General features: G+C 41.5%; 1 protein-coding gene and 1 long non-coding RNA gene across 2 annotated transcripts in view; both read left to right on the plus strand.

The window, feature by feature from the left end:
• Positions 1-8613: 8613 nt before the first annotated feature.
• On the plus strand, positions 8614-9528 carry LOC143110067 (trace amine-associated receptor 13c-like). The gene has a single exon (XM_076272899.1). The coding sequence runs from the start codon at positions 8776-8778 to the stop codon at positions 9526-9528; it is 753 nt and encodes a 250-aa protein (XP_076129014.1). The 5' UTR covers positions 8614-8775.
• Positions 9529-10140: 612 nt separating this feature from the next.
• The window catches only part of LOC143110068 (uncharacterized), a 43088-nt gene continuing 35707 nt past the window's right edge, over positions 10141-17521 (plus strand). Inside the window, exon 1 of the long non-coding RNA XR_012984043.1 lies at positions 10141-10988. This is a non-coding gene — a long non-coding RNA (uncharacterized LOC143110068). The remainder of the gene's footprint in view (positions 10989-17521) is intronic.

The following is a 17521-nucleotide window of genomic DNA, read 5'->3' on the forward strand; positions in this document are numbered from 1 at the left end:
AAAATGCGTCAGCCAAATGTAATGTAATGTAATGAGACCATCTCTCCACTCCGTTACATATTCCATATGTACGGGGGAATGACCCCCCACCTGCTAAGGACCGTGGATAGGCTTTAAGACATACCGGCTCGCCCGGACACGCCCAACCCGAAACCATAAAACACCTGTGTTGGCGTGTAATCACTGATTGTTTGATCTCCACTGTTACAGTGGGCATTACTTTGAAATGGCCACTTCAGTCGCGCATTACGTGACGTAAAGCTGCGTGAAACTTTAGTACCACTTTCAGCCACTGTGCGTCGCTCTGCCACTGTACATCGCTCTGTCAGTAACCTGCTTGCCGCCCCTTCTGAAATAGCAGGATGCTACCTTTAAACATAATTGTTGTTGAGAGGAATCCCAGACTACGAATTCAATAACAAAATACAGAAAACCACATTTATTAATTATACTTGATGCATTTTTTAAGAGACCCACACAGGGTTAAAATAAACGGCTGGACCATATTACCCAGCTTCGTGCCGGTGACTGAAAATTGCAGCTGGCTCTCGACATTGTGGTACTCACGGCTGATTAGTTTCGGCGTGATACGTGTCTACAGGTTAGTACAAGTGCTGCTGCTGCTGCATCGGTACGCTTCGTTCCTGCAGTGTATTGCCCGTGCTGCTGCCCGTTAACGCACACAGGAACAGCCCGTGTACTGCGCTAGCCTGCGCTTAGCTCATAGCACACAGGTGGCTTTGGCCTCTTCTCTATTCACATGCGTCTGTGGCTGTAAACAGAGCGTCATTCCGCTGGCCTTGGTTGTGGCATTTCTATGCCTATGGAGGATGGCAGTGATAGGTGTGTGTTGTGTTTGGGCCACCAACATGCTTTCTTGGCAAGAGATGCCCCCCGGTGGTGCATGAATTGTTTTATTATGCCTATGCACACAAGGGAAGCCCGTTGTCGTTTTTTCTCTGCTAAATGTGCGGGTTCTCCTGCTTCCGAGGGGCCGTCAAAGAAGATGGAAAGAGTAGCCAGGGGGCTTGGGGAGTCCTCAGCAGCTTCACAAGCCTCACTGTTCTCTCTTGGCACAAGGCCTGCAGTTCCCCAATCTGCTCCTCCTACCAGTCCGAGTCCTGAGCTGGAGGAGGAAGATGAGGAGGCAATTGTGGACGTTGAGACTGTTACCTTGTGCGAAGCCTTGTGCAGCCAGCCCCCTAGAAGGCGAGCTGGCCCGTCTGTTTGAAGAGGTCGTTGGCAGGGCATTCAGGGTCTCTTGGCAGGCGTGCCAGGGGTGCTAGGCGCCCTAGGGCATCCATGCCTCATTCAACACCTACTCTGGGGCATCCGGCTTGGGGGCTGACTGATCTCAGGCAGCAGCTTCAGGCATCAGGCATACCCCAGGGACGGGGTAGCCGCCCACAAGCTGGCCGGGAGGGCAGCGTGCTAGTAGCCGTGGCCCCTCCAGACACCATCGTCATTCCTGACAATGTCCGGGTCGGCCAGCCAGCCTCGCTTCTCAGCCTGATGCAGGAAGGCTTGGCTGGCCTTAGGAGTGGACTCATGGGTGCTCTCCACCATGACCCATGGGTACCGCCTGCAGTTCAGGACCAGACCCCGTGTGACGAGGGCACCTACAGTTACTATGTTGAGCAGTGCCATGCATGCCCAGACCTTACGGGCAGAGCTGTCCATCCTCCTGAACAAGAGGGCGATAAGAGAAGTCAGGAGTTCAGACCCCTAAGCGGGGTTCTTCCCCCGTTATTTTCTTATACCCAGGCGCACAGGAGACCTTCGTCCTATTCTAGATCTCAGAGAACTCAACCTGCACCTCCGGTCCCTGAGGTGCAGGTTTCTCACAGTTCCGAGGGTGCGGCAGGCCATCAATGCAGGGGACTGATTTGCTACCATAGACCTGCAGGACGCTTACTTTCAGATACCCATCTGGCCAGGACACTGGCGGTTCCTGAGGTTTGCGTTCAAGGGTCAAGTCTTTGAGTTCCAAGTCATCCCATTTGGAATCTCTCTGGCCCCGTACCTTCACAAGGTGCATGGATGCAGTTCTTCCACCCATGAGGCAGCGGGGGCTCATGATATTAAACTATCTCGATGACTGGCTCATCTGTGCAACCTAAGCAGAGCAATGCTACCTCTACATGGCCTTGCTGTCGAGGCACATTCAGGACTTGGGCTTGCACCCCAATCCCAAGAAAAGCAGACTCCAGCCTTCCCAGATCACCACCTTCCTGGGCATGGCCCTGGACTCAAGGAGTGGAACCGTAACTCTCTCACCGGCGAGACAGCAGTCTTTCGCCGCATGTCTCGGTTGCTTCACGTTGCATCCCCAGGTGGAGTGGAGATTCTGCCTTCGCCTCTTGGGCCTCCTTCACATGCACCCAGTCCAGAGGTGCCTGTTGAGCCTAGGCCTGTTCCCCCAAGGGCCCTCCCAGGCCAAGATGACTGTGTACCGCAGGCTTCACAGAGCCCTACGCCGGTGGAAAGATCCAACCAACACCGAGAGGGGGAGTGCCATGGGACCAGTGATTCGTCGCCGGGTCGCTTTTACAGATGCATCCCCAGTAGGCTGAAGTGCCGTTCTCGAAGGTCAGGGCATCTCTGGACGGACCCTTGGCTATCCCAGCACATCAATGTCCTGGAGCTGAGAGCCGCTCTCCTTGCCCTCCGGCACTTTCTACCGCGGCTAAGAGGCCAAAATGTGATGGTGAGGACCAACAGCATGGTGACTGCAGCCTATATAAACAGACAGGGGGGCTTGGGGTCTCCAGCCCTTTGCAGTCTGGTGACGGACCTGTGGCTATGGGATCACCCCCTGTTCAGCTCTCTCAGAGCATGTGCCGGGGGCCTTGAATGCTGTGGCCGACATCTTGTCAAGAGGTGGCCCACATACCAGAGAGTGGAGACTCCACCGCCAGGTGGTTGAGGAGGTCTGGTCACGATTCAGCAGAGCGGAGGTCGCGGAGGTCGCATATGGAAGCATATGGGTAGCTTTATTCAAATGACAATGCAATCTGCAATATGCAATTCAAAAAGACATTACATTATGCAATTGACAATTCATTATGCAATTTAATATTGCAATTTGCATTAATATCCAACAAATTGTATTTTAATCTGCAAAGTGACAGTGAAATCCAAAAATCAATTCCAATAATTTTGGTTAAAAAATAGAATAAACATGGATTGAATTGCATTCCATTTTGCCATGGTACTTCAGTCTCAAAATTCAAATGGCAATTCATTTTGCATTTCAATTTTCAATATTCAGTTTCATCATTTAACTGTCAATTCGTTTTGCAATTTAATATTTAAAGTGCAATGTAGGATTGCATTTTAAAAACATATTTGGCAAAACTTTCAATACCAGCTTGAAAAGACTTTATTTTGGGCAAACGTTTTGCCATCGTTTTGAGGCATTTTATTCAAATGGAAAAGAAATAGCGCCCCCCGTGATTGCATTGTCAAATGGCCATTCAATCTGCCAAACGCATTGCAATCTGTCAAGTCACTCGTCAAGGCGGGAACTAGGCTACGTCACTTCTGTGTTTACGTCTTCTTACCCAGTTCTCTCTCTCTCTCTCTTTTACACATAGCCTACACAGACAGACTCTCATACATAGCTACAAAGAGTAGACTATATTCACACACAGAGACCTCAAACCCCTAGCCTACTCTCTCTCATCTCTCTCTCTCTCTCTCTCACACACACACAGACCATTCATAATTTTAATACTTTCAAAGGTTTTTACTAATGTTTTTCGATTGTCATCTATGGCAATAAATAATATTATATATATTATATTATATTAATATATAATATTATATTATATTTTAAATTCCTCAAATATAGAATTGAAATTGTGTGCCAAATGCAATGGTGCAATTTCTGGTTTGTTCTTGGTAAGAGTAAAAACAAGAAAACTGATAAATCCCAAAAATCAATGGGTACTTGAAAAATGAACAAATCATGAATATGATCAAAATTAAAAGGACTAGGGCTGTCAAGCAATTATTTTTTTTAAATCGCGATTAATCACTGAATTTCTATAGTCTATAGAATTTCTATCGCAATTAATCACATATTTTATCCCCTGATTAAAATTCTATTATTTTGCATTTCTGAACTTTACAGAAGTCCATATTAACAATGTAAAATGATTCTTACCAATGTATTCTGATTGAGAATCGAATGAAAGCAAAGAAAGTTACTTCATGAACTTAATTTTAAGACGTATATTACATTATTTCAAATCAAATTTCAAACAATGTGCAGTGGGGCAACACAATGTATTCTTCAGAAATATAGCTGATATAAACGGAAATAAATGCTACAGCAGAGTTGCATGCATAAAATGTAGCCTACACACATTGTAGAGGGCATAACAAACAAAAAATACTCCATATAGCCTATATTTATTATCTTTGAGTTCAGTTGAAAATAAGGAACTGTTGAGAAATATGCACAAGTGCATGTGCAAAATGTAGCCTAGGCCTACAGCACATTTCAATGACGTGCATAACAAACAGAAATAGCCTATCTTCATTAACTTTGTTCAGTTCACATGTAACAGTGTAAGAGTGTAAACAATGTTTAGCTCGTAGATTATAGCTTAAACTTGAAGTGCTTCGGTGATTTTAATTCCATGTCGACTGAGGACAATGACTTTGAGGACTGAGGACTTTGAGGACAAGAAACGGTGCAGCAAAGGGTCAAAATAGTAGCAGCCAAAGAGGATCGTTGATAACAGCAGTGACGTGTAAAAAATATTTTGCCGACACGCGATTAATGCGATTAAAAAAAAAAACATGTTATGCTTGGTCCTTAATCGCATCGCGATTAACGCATTAACGTTGACAGCCCTAAAAAGGACATTTGTTTGCTATATTGCTTGAGGCCCAATAGCTGGCATGGCCATCTTTTCTTTCTTACCTCTTCCAAAAAAGGTCTGTCCAACAGACTCTGCTTTCCATGGGGGACAATAAAAGTTTATTTTTAAACATAGAGTCCATTTTTGAACTAAATTTGAGTGAGGCAGATTTTTTGTTTGGGACCAAATCCGGAAAATGCTTTAAGCAAGATGTTTGCCTTCTGATTTCTGGACCACAACATATTTCTCCTTGACAACAGCTCATTATACAGTGGGCATTACTTTAAAATGGCCACTTCAGTCACGCATTACGCGGCGTGAAGCTGCGTGAAACTTAAGTACCACTTTCAGCCACTGTGCATCGCTCTGCCACTGTACATCGCTCTGTCAGTAGCCTGCCTGCCGCCCCTTCTGAAAAAGCAGGAGGCTAAAATCTGCTTTTGATAGCCTACCGGTGCTGCTCCACAAAACGAAAAAATATCTTAAAGGGGAACTTGGCAACTATTTCAACGTAATAAACCCGTTTAGAAATCAGTTGGATGGTTAAATGACCTGTTCCGGTGAAAATGGTGACTTTTCCCGCTGCCCCTAGCGTCCTCAGGCGGAAAACCAACCTTGCAACATTGAGACTACCGTCCCGAAAAGATAAGTGAGAAACAAGAAACTAGTTTTAAATCGTGTTTCTTACCTTGTAACATCCACATTGTCTGCCAAACTTATGCTAATCGTTTTGCTAGCTTGTAAACAAATCCATGTGCTTTATCGTTACCTTTTTCCACAGTTTGAAATAGCATAATGCACAATTTCTCCAGCAGAGGGGGAAATCCTGCCAAGTTTCCCTTTAATTTGCTGTCTACGTTATTGCCAAACCTCACCAAGTAGCCCGTTTGTTTACAACTAACATTACATTTAATTAAACTGCTTATAGGCTATGCCGAAATAGTTTTCAACATTTTGAATATCAGTGTCGGGTGAATTAGGAAATGTTCTCAAAGTAGCCTTATGGCTGAAAGCTGCTTGGGATCCCCCCTGTCAAGCAATGTAACCATACAAACGTGCGGCCTGCTCACTCATTGTTTCAAAAGGAGTTATTTCGGCTTTGTCGGAACTGGCCATTGTAGGCGGCGTAAAAATAAACTTCCAAAACTAACAAAAAATATTTATCTCCTTTCAGTTAATTCAAAAGTTTCCAAATAACAGATGACATGATGCGCGTCACTGACATAATGCGCAAATAATATAGCCTAGATATTCCAATATATTTTGTTTTTATTTTAGAGGGAAAATTCGAACGTCATATTTGAGCAATTTTGACAGCCTTAGTCCACTGTAGGCTACGCCAATTGCCTATTAACACCTTCCACCTAACCCCGGCGAGTGGGGGTCGCTATAATGTGTGTGAAATAGCACCATTGAGTAGCTTATGCGAAATAGCCTTAAAATCGTTCTGGCGCCACTCTCTTGACAGGCTATGGACAACAGGCTGGTTGAAACAATAGCAAAGTATGCATATGTTGCACAGAATTTACAATTAAATTGAGCTTTTGCGCATGGTAGATCTAGGCAGGCACGTTGCTAGGAGCTCAACACATTGGAGACTTAAGCCCAGACATGAAATGTCCTATGTAAGAGGGGATTCAGGGTTTTCTCCCCCGAGAAATGTTTAAAAGTTGGTCACGCAACTCCTAGGCCTACCCAAAATGGACAGGATGTGGACAGGAAGGAAATGAAAGACTGTGTTGACAAGATCAACAAAAAACTGCATACAACACGCAAGCAAGACTTCCCAATCCCAAGGATTCTCTCTGCTGTAAATTTAAGAGCCTTTAGCCTTATGGACATTTTATTATATTCGACACTTTATTATTGCCATTTATTGACATTTGTACTTTTGCATTGTTTATTGACACTTTTGTAGGCTACTTTTGTATTGTTTACTAGACCAAATAAAAGTCCTCTTCCTTTTCACACCAACCTCTGCTTGGTGGTTAGGATATGGAGTAGGGGATTGACAGCAACATAGCCAATCACATTATGAGAGATGCTGAATTTAACATCAACTGCGATGTAATGTTACATGCTAATGTAAATTTAGCCGGGACTGTAAGCTGGCACACGTGGGTGCTCGATATTTAAAAAGTGTTTCATTCGTCCCGGTTCTCCCCTATGCTCTGGCTCATAGGCGCCGATACCGTGGGTGCTCCGTCGCTCGAGCATCCACGGTATCGGCGCCTATGAGCCAGAGCATAGGGGAGAACCGGGACGAATGAAACACTTTTTAATTAAACGTAATTTACAAAGACATCGTAAAACACTGAAAGTTAATATTTTGTCACTAGCAACATACATCTGTCCTTTGTCAAATACAGTTGCATGTATAGCTCTGAACAAAACCGTTCAAGAGTTATTTAAGGAGAAGTCGAACGTGTGTTTTGTTTCATTCGTCCCTCCTGGCTGGGACAAATGAAACAGCATGGGGGACGAATTAAACATCCTACAGCTTAAATTATGTAAACTTCCCACAACTTCAATATTTCACAACATATCATGAATGGTACTTCAAGTATGTGTTATTTTAGATAGATTGCTGCTGGGCTATATGTCTTGGTTCAAGTCTGTTAACAATTCATTGCTGTCATGAAGCCCGTAGCCTATCTCGCGGTTGCATCCATTACAAACAAACATGCAATGTGAACGTCTGGGGTTGGGGAGAGCACTAAATGCTCTACTGAATAAGCATGAAGTCAACCCTTTAAATGAAAAACACTCTTTAATAATCAAAACAATGAAGTAAACTTGTGACCATCAAAAATCGTTTATCGCCTGTAACTCCGTGATAACAGGACGTAACAGGAAGGCATTTGGCTGAGCAACGGAGGTTAATATACTCTATAGTTTGTCCAAATGATGTCAGTCTATCATGTTGCACTCGGAGAAAACCAGAATGTTTCATTCGTCCTGCGTTTCTTCTACGGCTGCAAACGGGATTCACTCGCAGTTAACCAAATATTTCTTTATTAGGGCAGGGCAGGCATATTTCTGGCTATTAAATTATTTCTAAACCAGTCTGCTAAAGTCTGTAGTGAAGTCTGTGTAGGGTTTTCCAGGTTCCATTTCTTTTTACGAGACACCCTGCTCACAAGAGCCATCTGCCGGTTGTTTGGGTTGTTGCAGCGTCACTGGAGAAATACAAATTGAAGTCGCGTGATCCCGCGTGATGTCACGCGCAGACCTCGAGAGAAGCTGGCCAATTTGAAGTAATGCCCACTGTACTCAATTACAATCGTGAAGGTTAATCTGTAAAAAGTGAGCTTCATAATGGTCCAGTTGTTAACGTTTACAGTGCCAATTTAGGCCATTAGTAAACCGACAATTTGATTTTAGAAATGTAGTGCATTTGAATATGAGATCTGCCATTAAAACATATACTGTATATGTGTTAAACAAGATGTCCATGTTAAAATTAGAGATGAAGATGCTTGATCCTTGAGGAATACATCATGAATCATCAGAAATAAACAGTGCATGGGGGTAGTGGGGAGTGTCTGTGGAGTTAAACTTTATAAATACAGTACACCGATAGGTCTGATTCACTAAGTGTCTGATCATGTCATTGGAATCCTATTCCGTTTCTAGAGAGCTCTACACTGAGCCAACATACATAAAGACAAACAGATTCAACAATGACAGCCTTCTGGACGATTGTGTTTCGTGCTTTGGGAAATCAACAGTGACTACATCATATGTGGCTTTGTATGTGTCTGCAATACTTGCTGTGCTAATCACTGTGGGTGGCAACCTGCTTGTTATCACATCGGTGTGTCACTTCAAACAGCTTCACACACCAACTAATGTGCTCCTTTTTTTCTTGGCTGTGACTGATTTCTTTGTGGGAATTTTTGTAATGCCAATGCAATTTATTTGGCTGATAGAATCATGCTGGTTTTTTGGAACAAGAGCTTGTGTTTTTTTCAACTTTGTGTCATTCCACTTGACCTGTGCATCTGTCCATATTGTGGCTCTCATTGCAGTGGATAGGTGTATGGCTCTGAGCAATCCATTTTACTATTCCAAGAAAATCACTGTGAACCTCATGATCATTTTGGCCTCCCTAGACTGGGTCTTTTCTATGGCTTACAATTTTGCTCTTCTGTACGACAACGGTTTCTTTACTCATGCACTGACACTCTGTCCACATGACTGTCTCATTGCTGTTGATGAAATATGGTCTTGGGTTGATTTTGTAGTGGTGTTTGTATTGCCTTGCTGCATTATGTTTGTACTGTACCTGATAATCTTTGGCATTGCCAGGAAACATGCCACTGCCATCAGGGCAGCTAACAGTCAGGGAAATCCAAATAGCAAGAATAATAATGTGCCTAAACGATCAGAGAGAAAAGCTGCAAAAGTGCTGGGAATATTAGTGTCTGTCTTTTTGTTATGTGTTGTTCCATATTACTTTGCTAGTGTTATTCCTGGTATAAACTCCCAAATCTTAGAGGCAGTACTGAATTACACATCAGCCCTACTCTACCTGAATTCTTTGTTCAATCCGATTATATATGCTTTGTTCTACCCGTGGTTTCAAAAGAGCATGAAAATAATTTTAAGGTGTCAAATATGTAGCCCCGAGTCTTCTCTCATGCAAGTGAAGTGATTTTCTTTTTTTTTTAATCAGCCCTCGATATGAAATCAATCAGAAACAAATTTGTCTGAGTATGTGAAAGAATACATAGATAAAAGACAACAACCTCATAAATACTATATGATCATGCCATAATGAATGAATGACACAATGAATGACTTTATGATATATTTCGACTTAGTTGTGTTTTCAGCAACATTCTGAAATATTGTTGGTTATATTTTATCTATGAAATGTGTATACAATTTATTTAGTACTTACAATGTGTTTGTTAAAAGATGTTATTGAAATGGTTGATGATTGCCAAGTAATACAAAAGCATACACTAATGCACTACATGACTTTAAAAGTTTGAATAGCCTATTGCACATATATTGATATTATTCTCATATTTATTTGCAGTTTCTTTTACCATTTCATGAATTCTTCATCAGTAGGCTTCATGGTGGGATGTACATGTAGTTGGTTATGAAAATGTATGTATTTTGTCCACAAACATTTACTCTTTATCAATAAATGAACACTTACAAAGAAATGAGAAGCAATAATACCTGAGTCAGTGAAAGGTAGCCTACTGTAGGGGCATTGGCTGATATCAAGAATTTTTATGATACTCTTGTAGCGTGACTTTACAAATGTGAAGATGTGATAATAATTAACAATGAGAATCATAATTTGCTATTAAAATATTTTTTGTCATATTACTGCTTAAATCCAGCTTGCTCTAAAACAAATAAAAATGTGCAAATGCTGCAAGATAGTGATAGACAACCAGTGTGAAACAAGTTAGACTTATAATGTTTAAAAACTTAGAAGCTTAGAATTGAAGTGTGTTTTCTTAATTAAAAGCATAAATTGTTTTTTTCTAGAATAATCTGTTATGATTTTGCTTAAACTTAAAGAGTGTTTTTTCTTAAATATATATAAGAAAGTTTGCTTATAAAACTTAAAATGTTTTGCTACATAAAATGTGTTTGCTTAGATATGAAAAGGTTGTGTTAGAATTAAAGTGTGTTACAGTATGCTAAATGAGATGTGCTTTGAACAAAATGTAAAGACAGAATGTAAGAACATAATGTACCAGCTGTAAGAAACTGTCAGCAAAACAAAAAGCTGACTGGCAACCAAACAAAAACCAAAAAGCAGAACCAATATTTCATGGCAAGACACAATACCAAATTTGGACATGTTCTATCTGACCGAGAAGGGTATAAAAAGAGAACGGCCCCTTGTTCAGGGCTTTTTGATCTTCTTTTTTCTTTGGATCGAGCATTTTGCTTTTAGACTTAGACAGTTTTCTTTCTTTGTATTTTTTTTTTATTTAATAAAAGTCAAAATCCTAACCTTTGATTAGGGGTTTGTAAAAAGGCCGTCTAGCGTTTTCTCGTATTTTTCTGCCTCTCCTGTGTTGCTGAGAACCCCGGATGCCTTGCAATAGGGCCTCCTGCTCCAAAGATTTGACATCGCTCCGGGTAAGTAAGGCGTCCGTTTGAGGGCTACTTTCTAAGACACTGTATATGGGCAAAAATATACTGCACACGCACTGACACACACAGGAGTAGAGAACTCAGCCAGGCATTTAGGAAGGAAAGTCCTATGCTCCAGGGCAAACAAAAAACCAAATAGGCTTTGTTAGCAAATTTATTTGTTGTGAAAAATTGTTTGTGAAACTAAGGTCTAGGACCCGTTGTGGTCTAAACGCACATCACACACCCAAGCGAGGATACGGAAATCTAAAATCATAAAAAGGAGCTTTGATTTAATTTTGACAAGAATCCCCAAATAATAGGGTAGTTGATTTTCTCTCAAATCTGGACGGCCAGATGAACGTCCGTAGTGAGTTTCTGACCTCTCTCAGATTTTGATGACAAACAACTCTTGCAAATACAGCTCTGAATTTCTTCCTCTTTTAGTGAAGTTAACCACATATTGAAGTACGAACCAAGGGAATAGGGAACAGCGACTAAGAGATAGAAAGTGACTCTGAAGTAGTCCACCTTCCTTAGCCCCCAAACCCCAAATTAGGGAATTTGATTCAGATAGAGAAAACCTCTCAACAAAGTCAACCCTATCGTACATCCTAAACCCGTTGAAAAGGGGCCCTCGCATGAGACACATACACTGAAAGATACTTCCTCTTTTACCCTGTGATATTATCACAGTCCGAAGACAATTACACACAGGAGTAGCGATCTCAACTGTGTTAAAGGGAATCAATCCCTTTAGACACCAGAGTAGTCACAAAACGCATACCTCCTCTTTTACCCTGTGAAATCCTCACAGTCCGAAGACGAGCGCACCCACACCTACAGGAGTAGCGATCTCTACTGTGTTACGGGAGCCCCGTAGACACCAGAGTGGACACAAAACGCAACACTCTGCAGCTTTTAAGTACAAATTAGCAATTATATGATGATTTATGTGATGATGGTGGAACATGCTCTGAAAAGAGGAATGTGTATGAATGTAATTGTAAATCATAAATTAGGTTTGTAGGCCAAGAATACTTGCGTACACAAGGAATTTGGTCTCTGCATTTATCCCATCTGTGAATTAGTGTAACACACAGAGCACGTAGTGAACACACAGTGAGGTGAATCACACAATGACCCGGAGCAGCGAGCTGCCTTGCTGCAGTGGCGCTCGGGGAGCAGTGAGGGGTTAGGTGCCTTGCTCAAGGGCAGGGGCCTATCAAGCTTTTTAAAAGTGTGGGGGTTCTGGGATAGGGAAGTGAAATAATCCCGGCCAAATTATAAATAACTCCCTACATTTTCTTTACATATTTTATGCAAATAAAACCATGCACTTAATAACCTACTGTTAAAGCAACAAATGAGAAGAATTCGTATTTATACCCCTTGGCATCATGGACAGATTATGAGCCACAACTACACATCACAAGAAAGATCAACACAATGGGACTCAATAAACGTGAATTGCTTTCACTTCAGCTTCAGTTATTTTACGATAATGGATAGTAGCCTATGGCTAACCTCTGGTTAGCTGGTTCGGTTGATTTACCTTGTCTAGCATAGCATTCTCCATTGATATTATGCAGGATTAGAATTACTAACAAAACAAAATTTTGTCAGTCAGACAGTCACAACAGTTTTTGATGTACTAATTTAGCATAATGAAGTAACAAGTAGCCTACCATTTCAATTCTACCCATAAGCGGAGGGAGCAGGGGGGGCAGTCGCTCCAGGCCCACGACCGCAAACGGCCCACTTTTGGCCAGATCTATCTTGATTAATTTTTATATTTAGCCTACCGATGCTTATTTGTACTGATTGCTGGGGGAAAATAATAATTTAAAAAATGCTACTAAAGATGCCACTGGTTCGTAGAGTGCACTCACAATGGGTGTTCGTCTGTCATGCTGCAAATTAAATAAATAGCCTGCACACTCCCTCTCGCTACACTGTTGCGTTTTAAAAGTGAAACTGATGCCACACCAGTCTGGGTTTGCCGAAGTAGCCTATGCTACAGGCTGCATTTATTACAGAAAATCAAGCGACATAGCAAGTAGGTCTAGTCTACACTGTGCCTATTTAGAGACAGGAGCATAAGCTTAGCATGACAACAGCAGTCACTATACCATTCATGCTGGCGTGCCTGAATCACACACATCTAGAGAACTGGTGCCACCTGTGGTTGTATAGAGTAACCTGTGGTAACTCTATACAAAACATATTGATCTCAATAGTACTTTTTGTCCATGTTCAGGGTGGAAAGTAAAAAAGAAAGATTTGCATTAGACAAGTCAAATTGGTGTTTTTAAAAAGAAGGGATCGTGGAGAATAAAGGAAAAAATATAAAATAAATCTTTGTATATTCCCACAAGGTGTTTAGGTGCTCTGAAAATGAGAACCAAAATGATTTTTCAGACTTCAGACCATGCTCTTCCTTACTTGAAACACCTTTGAAAATAGAGGATTGAAGCGGTGTTTGGGAATCAACGTTAGCTCAGATGCTTTTTGAGACTTTTTGTGGTCTTAACGCAACATTTTACAAAGCACTGACAGGGCCACCAAGGACTGTGAGCGAATCGACAGCAGGAAAACCTATTTAGCAAGCAGAAATGTCCCAGCCTGTTTAGGATGCTTCATAGACAGGTTATCTTTCAGGTATATTTTCCATTAGAAAACCATTGTGTTAGTAGGCTGTTCAGAAAAGAATGAGATGACAGTCGGAAGATACAATTACAGCGCTGATATCAATTTGCTTGGTAACCGCATTTATGGTTTTCTACAAACACCAATAATCAAATTGGCCTCCATCACTCAACCAATGCTAACGGTCCTATAGGCTATTGATATAACTTGTATAAGATCACGCTCAATCACGCTCAAAAACCTGCCCTCATCAGCAAAAAAAACGCCCCAACAACGATTTTGTCATAGAGATCCATTCAACTGAAATTTTAATTTGCCCGCCTAAAGCTTATTTTCCCCCGCCCGACAAAGTCAAAAGAGGCCCAATTGGGCGGGCACAATCTGGCAACAGTGTTGTCCTTGTAGGAAGTGTTTATTGTCTTTCCAACCCACTTTAGATTAACTTCCAACAAAATTACGTCTCATTGCAACGATGTGCCATCTGGTGGACAAACTACTACGTAAATCCAATACTGGAAATGCAGCCAACACATAACTTAACTTTTTTAGACCCCCCCCCATGGATGAAATTCTACGAAACTTGGCATACCCCCAGAGAATGTCAGGTTAATCACATAAAATTTGGTGCAGTTCTGAACATCTTAACTGAAGAGAGGGGAGATTAAAGCAGAATGATATTGCATTTTCATTTTTTACCGGCGGGGGGGTGCAAATCACAAATGAGTGATTATGGACTAGGTTGATGTGGGCCCTTGAGACCAACATCTATCTATAAAGCAAGAAGTGTCTGTGTCTCTGTGGCACGCATATCTTGCTGACTGTTTGTCAGACTGACCTAAGATTTCGTATGTGGCTCGCACGTGGCACAAAGGTGTGAAGATTTTTGCATGCATATTTCAAAATATGCTTATTTACGTATGGCGTTTATCGCTGCACTGCACTGTTTCCAATTCCAAGGGGACCAGTTTCAGGGGAGCTCTACCCCATGGATCGTGTACTGACAGCTAAGTCTCACTTTGATGATAGTCAGTCGCAATTTAAAAAACGGATTACTCGGGAACCGCTTGTGGGTTAAGATGCAAGATAATTATCATGTCTGACCTCAACAATAAAGACTTCCTGTATGCAGTTTGCTTGCATAAAATGATTGCGCGAATTTTGCAACAACACGCCAACAAACACGGGTATGTAGTGAGCACTCAATAAAAGTATGTGCAATAAACTGACGCTTCGAATAGCCCAGGCTACTTTGGACTTGAGACTTTGACTAAACAAACGACAATTCCGACTGCAAGGTCCCAAATTAAAACGAGCGATAGGCTAATGTCACATAGCTACACAACAACAAGTGGCAGACTGAGCAAGGTCACTTATGCTAAAGACTGTTTTTGAGTCACATTGTTGCAAATTTCAAACAATGATGCATCATTCCACAAAATGGTTTGTCTTCAGTATTAGGAAGTTATTCAGTAAGCTTACATTTAGCCTTAACTCAAAACAGTTGTTAGGCTTATGTCATTCTGGGGGTCGTTTCTAGAAAAGTTAGCAACGACGTTGCTCAACCACCATGGTACGACACAACTTGCGACCAAACAACGACACTGTTACACCTGTTTCCAGAAAGCATCGTACCTGTGTCGCAATTCGCTACCTCCGACGTTCGAACACCATAGTTCCAACAACGTTGTTGATGATGCAGCGATACATATCATTGGTGGAAACAGTGGCAACGTGTAATACCCCACCCCCTAGAAATGTTCTGTCACGGCCTATGTCGACATATGTTTCTAATCTAAACCGAGTGATTAATGCTGGTATTGTCATTGCCATCAGCCAAAACCTAAACCTATTGCAAGCATATAAAACTTAAGCAGACCAATATGAGCCATTATTTGTGTTAAATATCTATGTGTTGGAAAAAATATATAGCCTTGACAAATATCTGGGTATCCCATAGGTTATCAACTGTCTCGTGGCTTAACGGCAGTGCGTTGGTGCACTGCGCACTCGGCCGGAGTTCGTATGAAGGTATATTGGGTGCAAAAGTGGCGAGCACATTTAACTGCAGATTTTGCATGTGCACACTAAAGTCGTAAATGTGTAACAGTAAAGTTGAAGTTGTACATATTTTTTTTATATCTTGTTAACACAAAATAGGGGCTACGGGTTCACAAATCCTTTTTACAGGTACACAAATCCTATCCTGTGAGTCACAACTTTCAAGAGTCACGCACTCGACACTTTTGCTCCAATCGTTGCAGCGCAGTTGGTGCGAAACACATTTGCACATCCGTGTTTCATAATCTGAGAACATGCACAACATTCGTGCATTTGTAAACCCAAATGTGAACTAATGCATCCGAAGTTGTGCATCTGAGAAATAATTTCTCATTAATACAATTCTACAGATCGCTTTGATTTTCTTGCACGACTACAAGTCAATTGATACAAGTGCTCGAATCTGCTTCTACGAGTGACGATACTTTTGCTCCTAGCTAGGTGATATAATAGGAGCAAAAAGATTTGTATGTGTGCACGTCGAGCGAATCGATCGAGAAAACAAGGCGGCCGGATCTGGATCGCGCTCAGACTACCATTGCCTGCTCATAAGGTAAGTAACATGATAATAATATGAAGAAAGTTATCTTGTTTGTTGGTTTACATTATCATGACAGCTATGTTTAGCTTAGTTTACCTGCTTGCTAAATCCTCCAGTGCCAGATCAAGCTAGCTAAGCACAGAATAACACTGCCCGTCCAAAATCGTTAGGACACATTATCTGACACAATCGTTCTGCAATATTCGAACAGCTGACTTGTATCTTGCACGAAGACAGATAGTGCTAGGCAAGTTAGCAACTGTTTGCTGTGCAGCCATTATAAATAATAAGGTCGTAAAACTTAACACCGCAACAAATATTTTTTTCCTCGCTTTGTGCAAAGAAAAACTATAAATCGTGTGTCCTTCATTGATAAGGAAACATGCTGAGGTTACTTACTTTATGAGCAGGCAATGGTAGTCTGAGCGCGATCCAGGATCCAGATCCGGCCGCCTTGTTTTCGCGATCGATTGCTCGACGTGCACACATACAAATCTTTTTGCTCCTATTATATCACCTAGCTAGGAGCAAAAGTCACTCGTCACTCGTAGAAGCAGATTCGAGCACTTGTATCAATTGACTTGTAGTCGTGCAAGAAAATCAAAGCGATCTGTAGAATTTTATTAATGAGAAATTATTTCACAGATGCACAACTTCGGATGCATTAGTTCACATTTGGGTTTACAAATGCACGAATGTTGTGCATGTTCTCAGATTATGAAACACGGATGTGCAAATGTGTTTCGCACCAACTGCGCTGCAACGATTGGAGCAAAAGTGTCGAGTGCATGACTCTTGAAAGTTGTGACTCACATGATAGGATTTGTGTACCTGTAAAAAGGATTTGTGAACCCGCAGCCCCTATTTTGTGTTAACATGATAGAAAAAAAATATGTACAACTTCAACTTTACTGTTACACATGTACGACTTTAGTGTGCACATGCAAAATCTGCAGAAAATTTGCTCGCCACTTTTGCACCCAATATACCTTCATAAGTTCGCATCCTATCTCTTCTTTTCATCTCTGAGTAAGAGTAGGCCTACGAGACACAACAATAGGTTTTGACCATACATATTTATGTATATCAGGGGTCGGCAACCTTTGTGACATGGAGTGCCAGTTTGAAATTTTCTTCTCATCTAGTGTGCCATTATCAACGATAACGCAAAGTTAAATTATGACACAAAATACAAAAACATTTCCAATATACCTGGAATTTTATTCTCAACAATAACAGTATCTGTATTCTTAACAAAATAGCCACATCAACATTTCAAAGACTGAAAAAC

The sequence above is a fragment of the Alosa pseudoharengus genome, unplaced genomic scaffold, assembly GCF_046254945.1.
Source record: "Alosa pseudoharengus isolate Yale_2024_CS ecotype anadromous, Long Island Sound unplaced genomic scaffold, YU_APseudo_1.1 YU_APseudo_1.1_scf_7, whole genome shotgun sequence".
Classification (NCBI taxonomy): domain Eukaryota; kingdom Metazoa; phylum Chordata; class Actinopteri; order Clupeiformes; family Clupeidae; genus Alosa; species Alosa pseudoharengus.

Bases quoted from the DNA above. Each gene is read 5' to 3' on its own strand.
- LOC143110067 (XM_076272899.1), top strand. From the start codon at position 8,776: ATGCCAATGCAATTTATTTGGCTGATAGAATCATGCTGGTTTTTTGGA.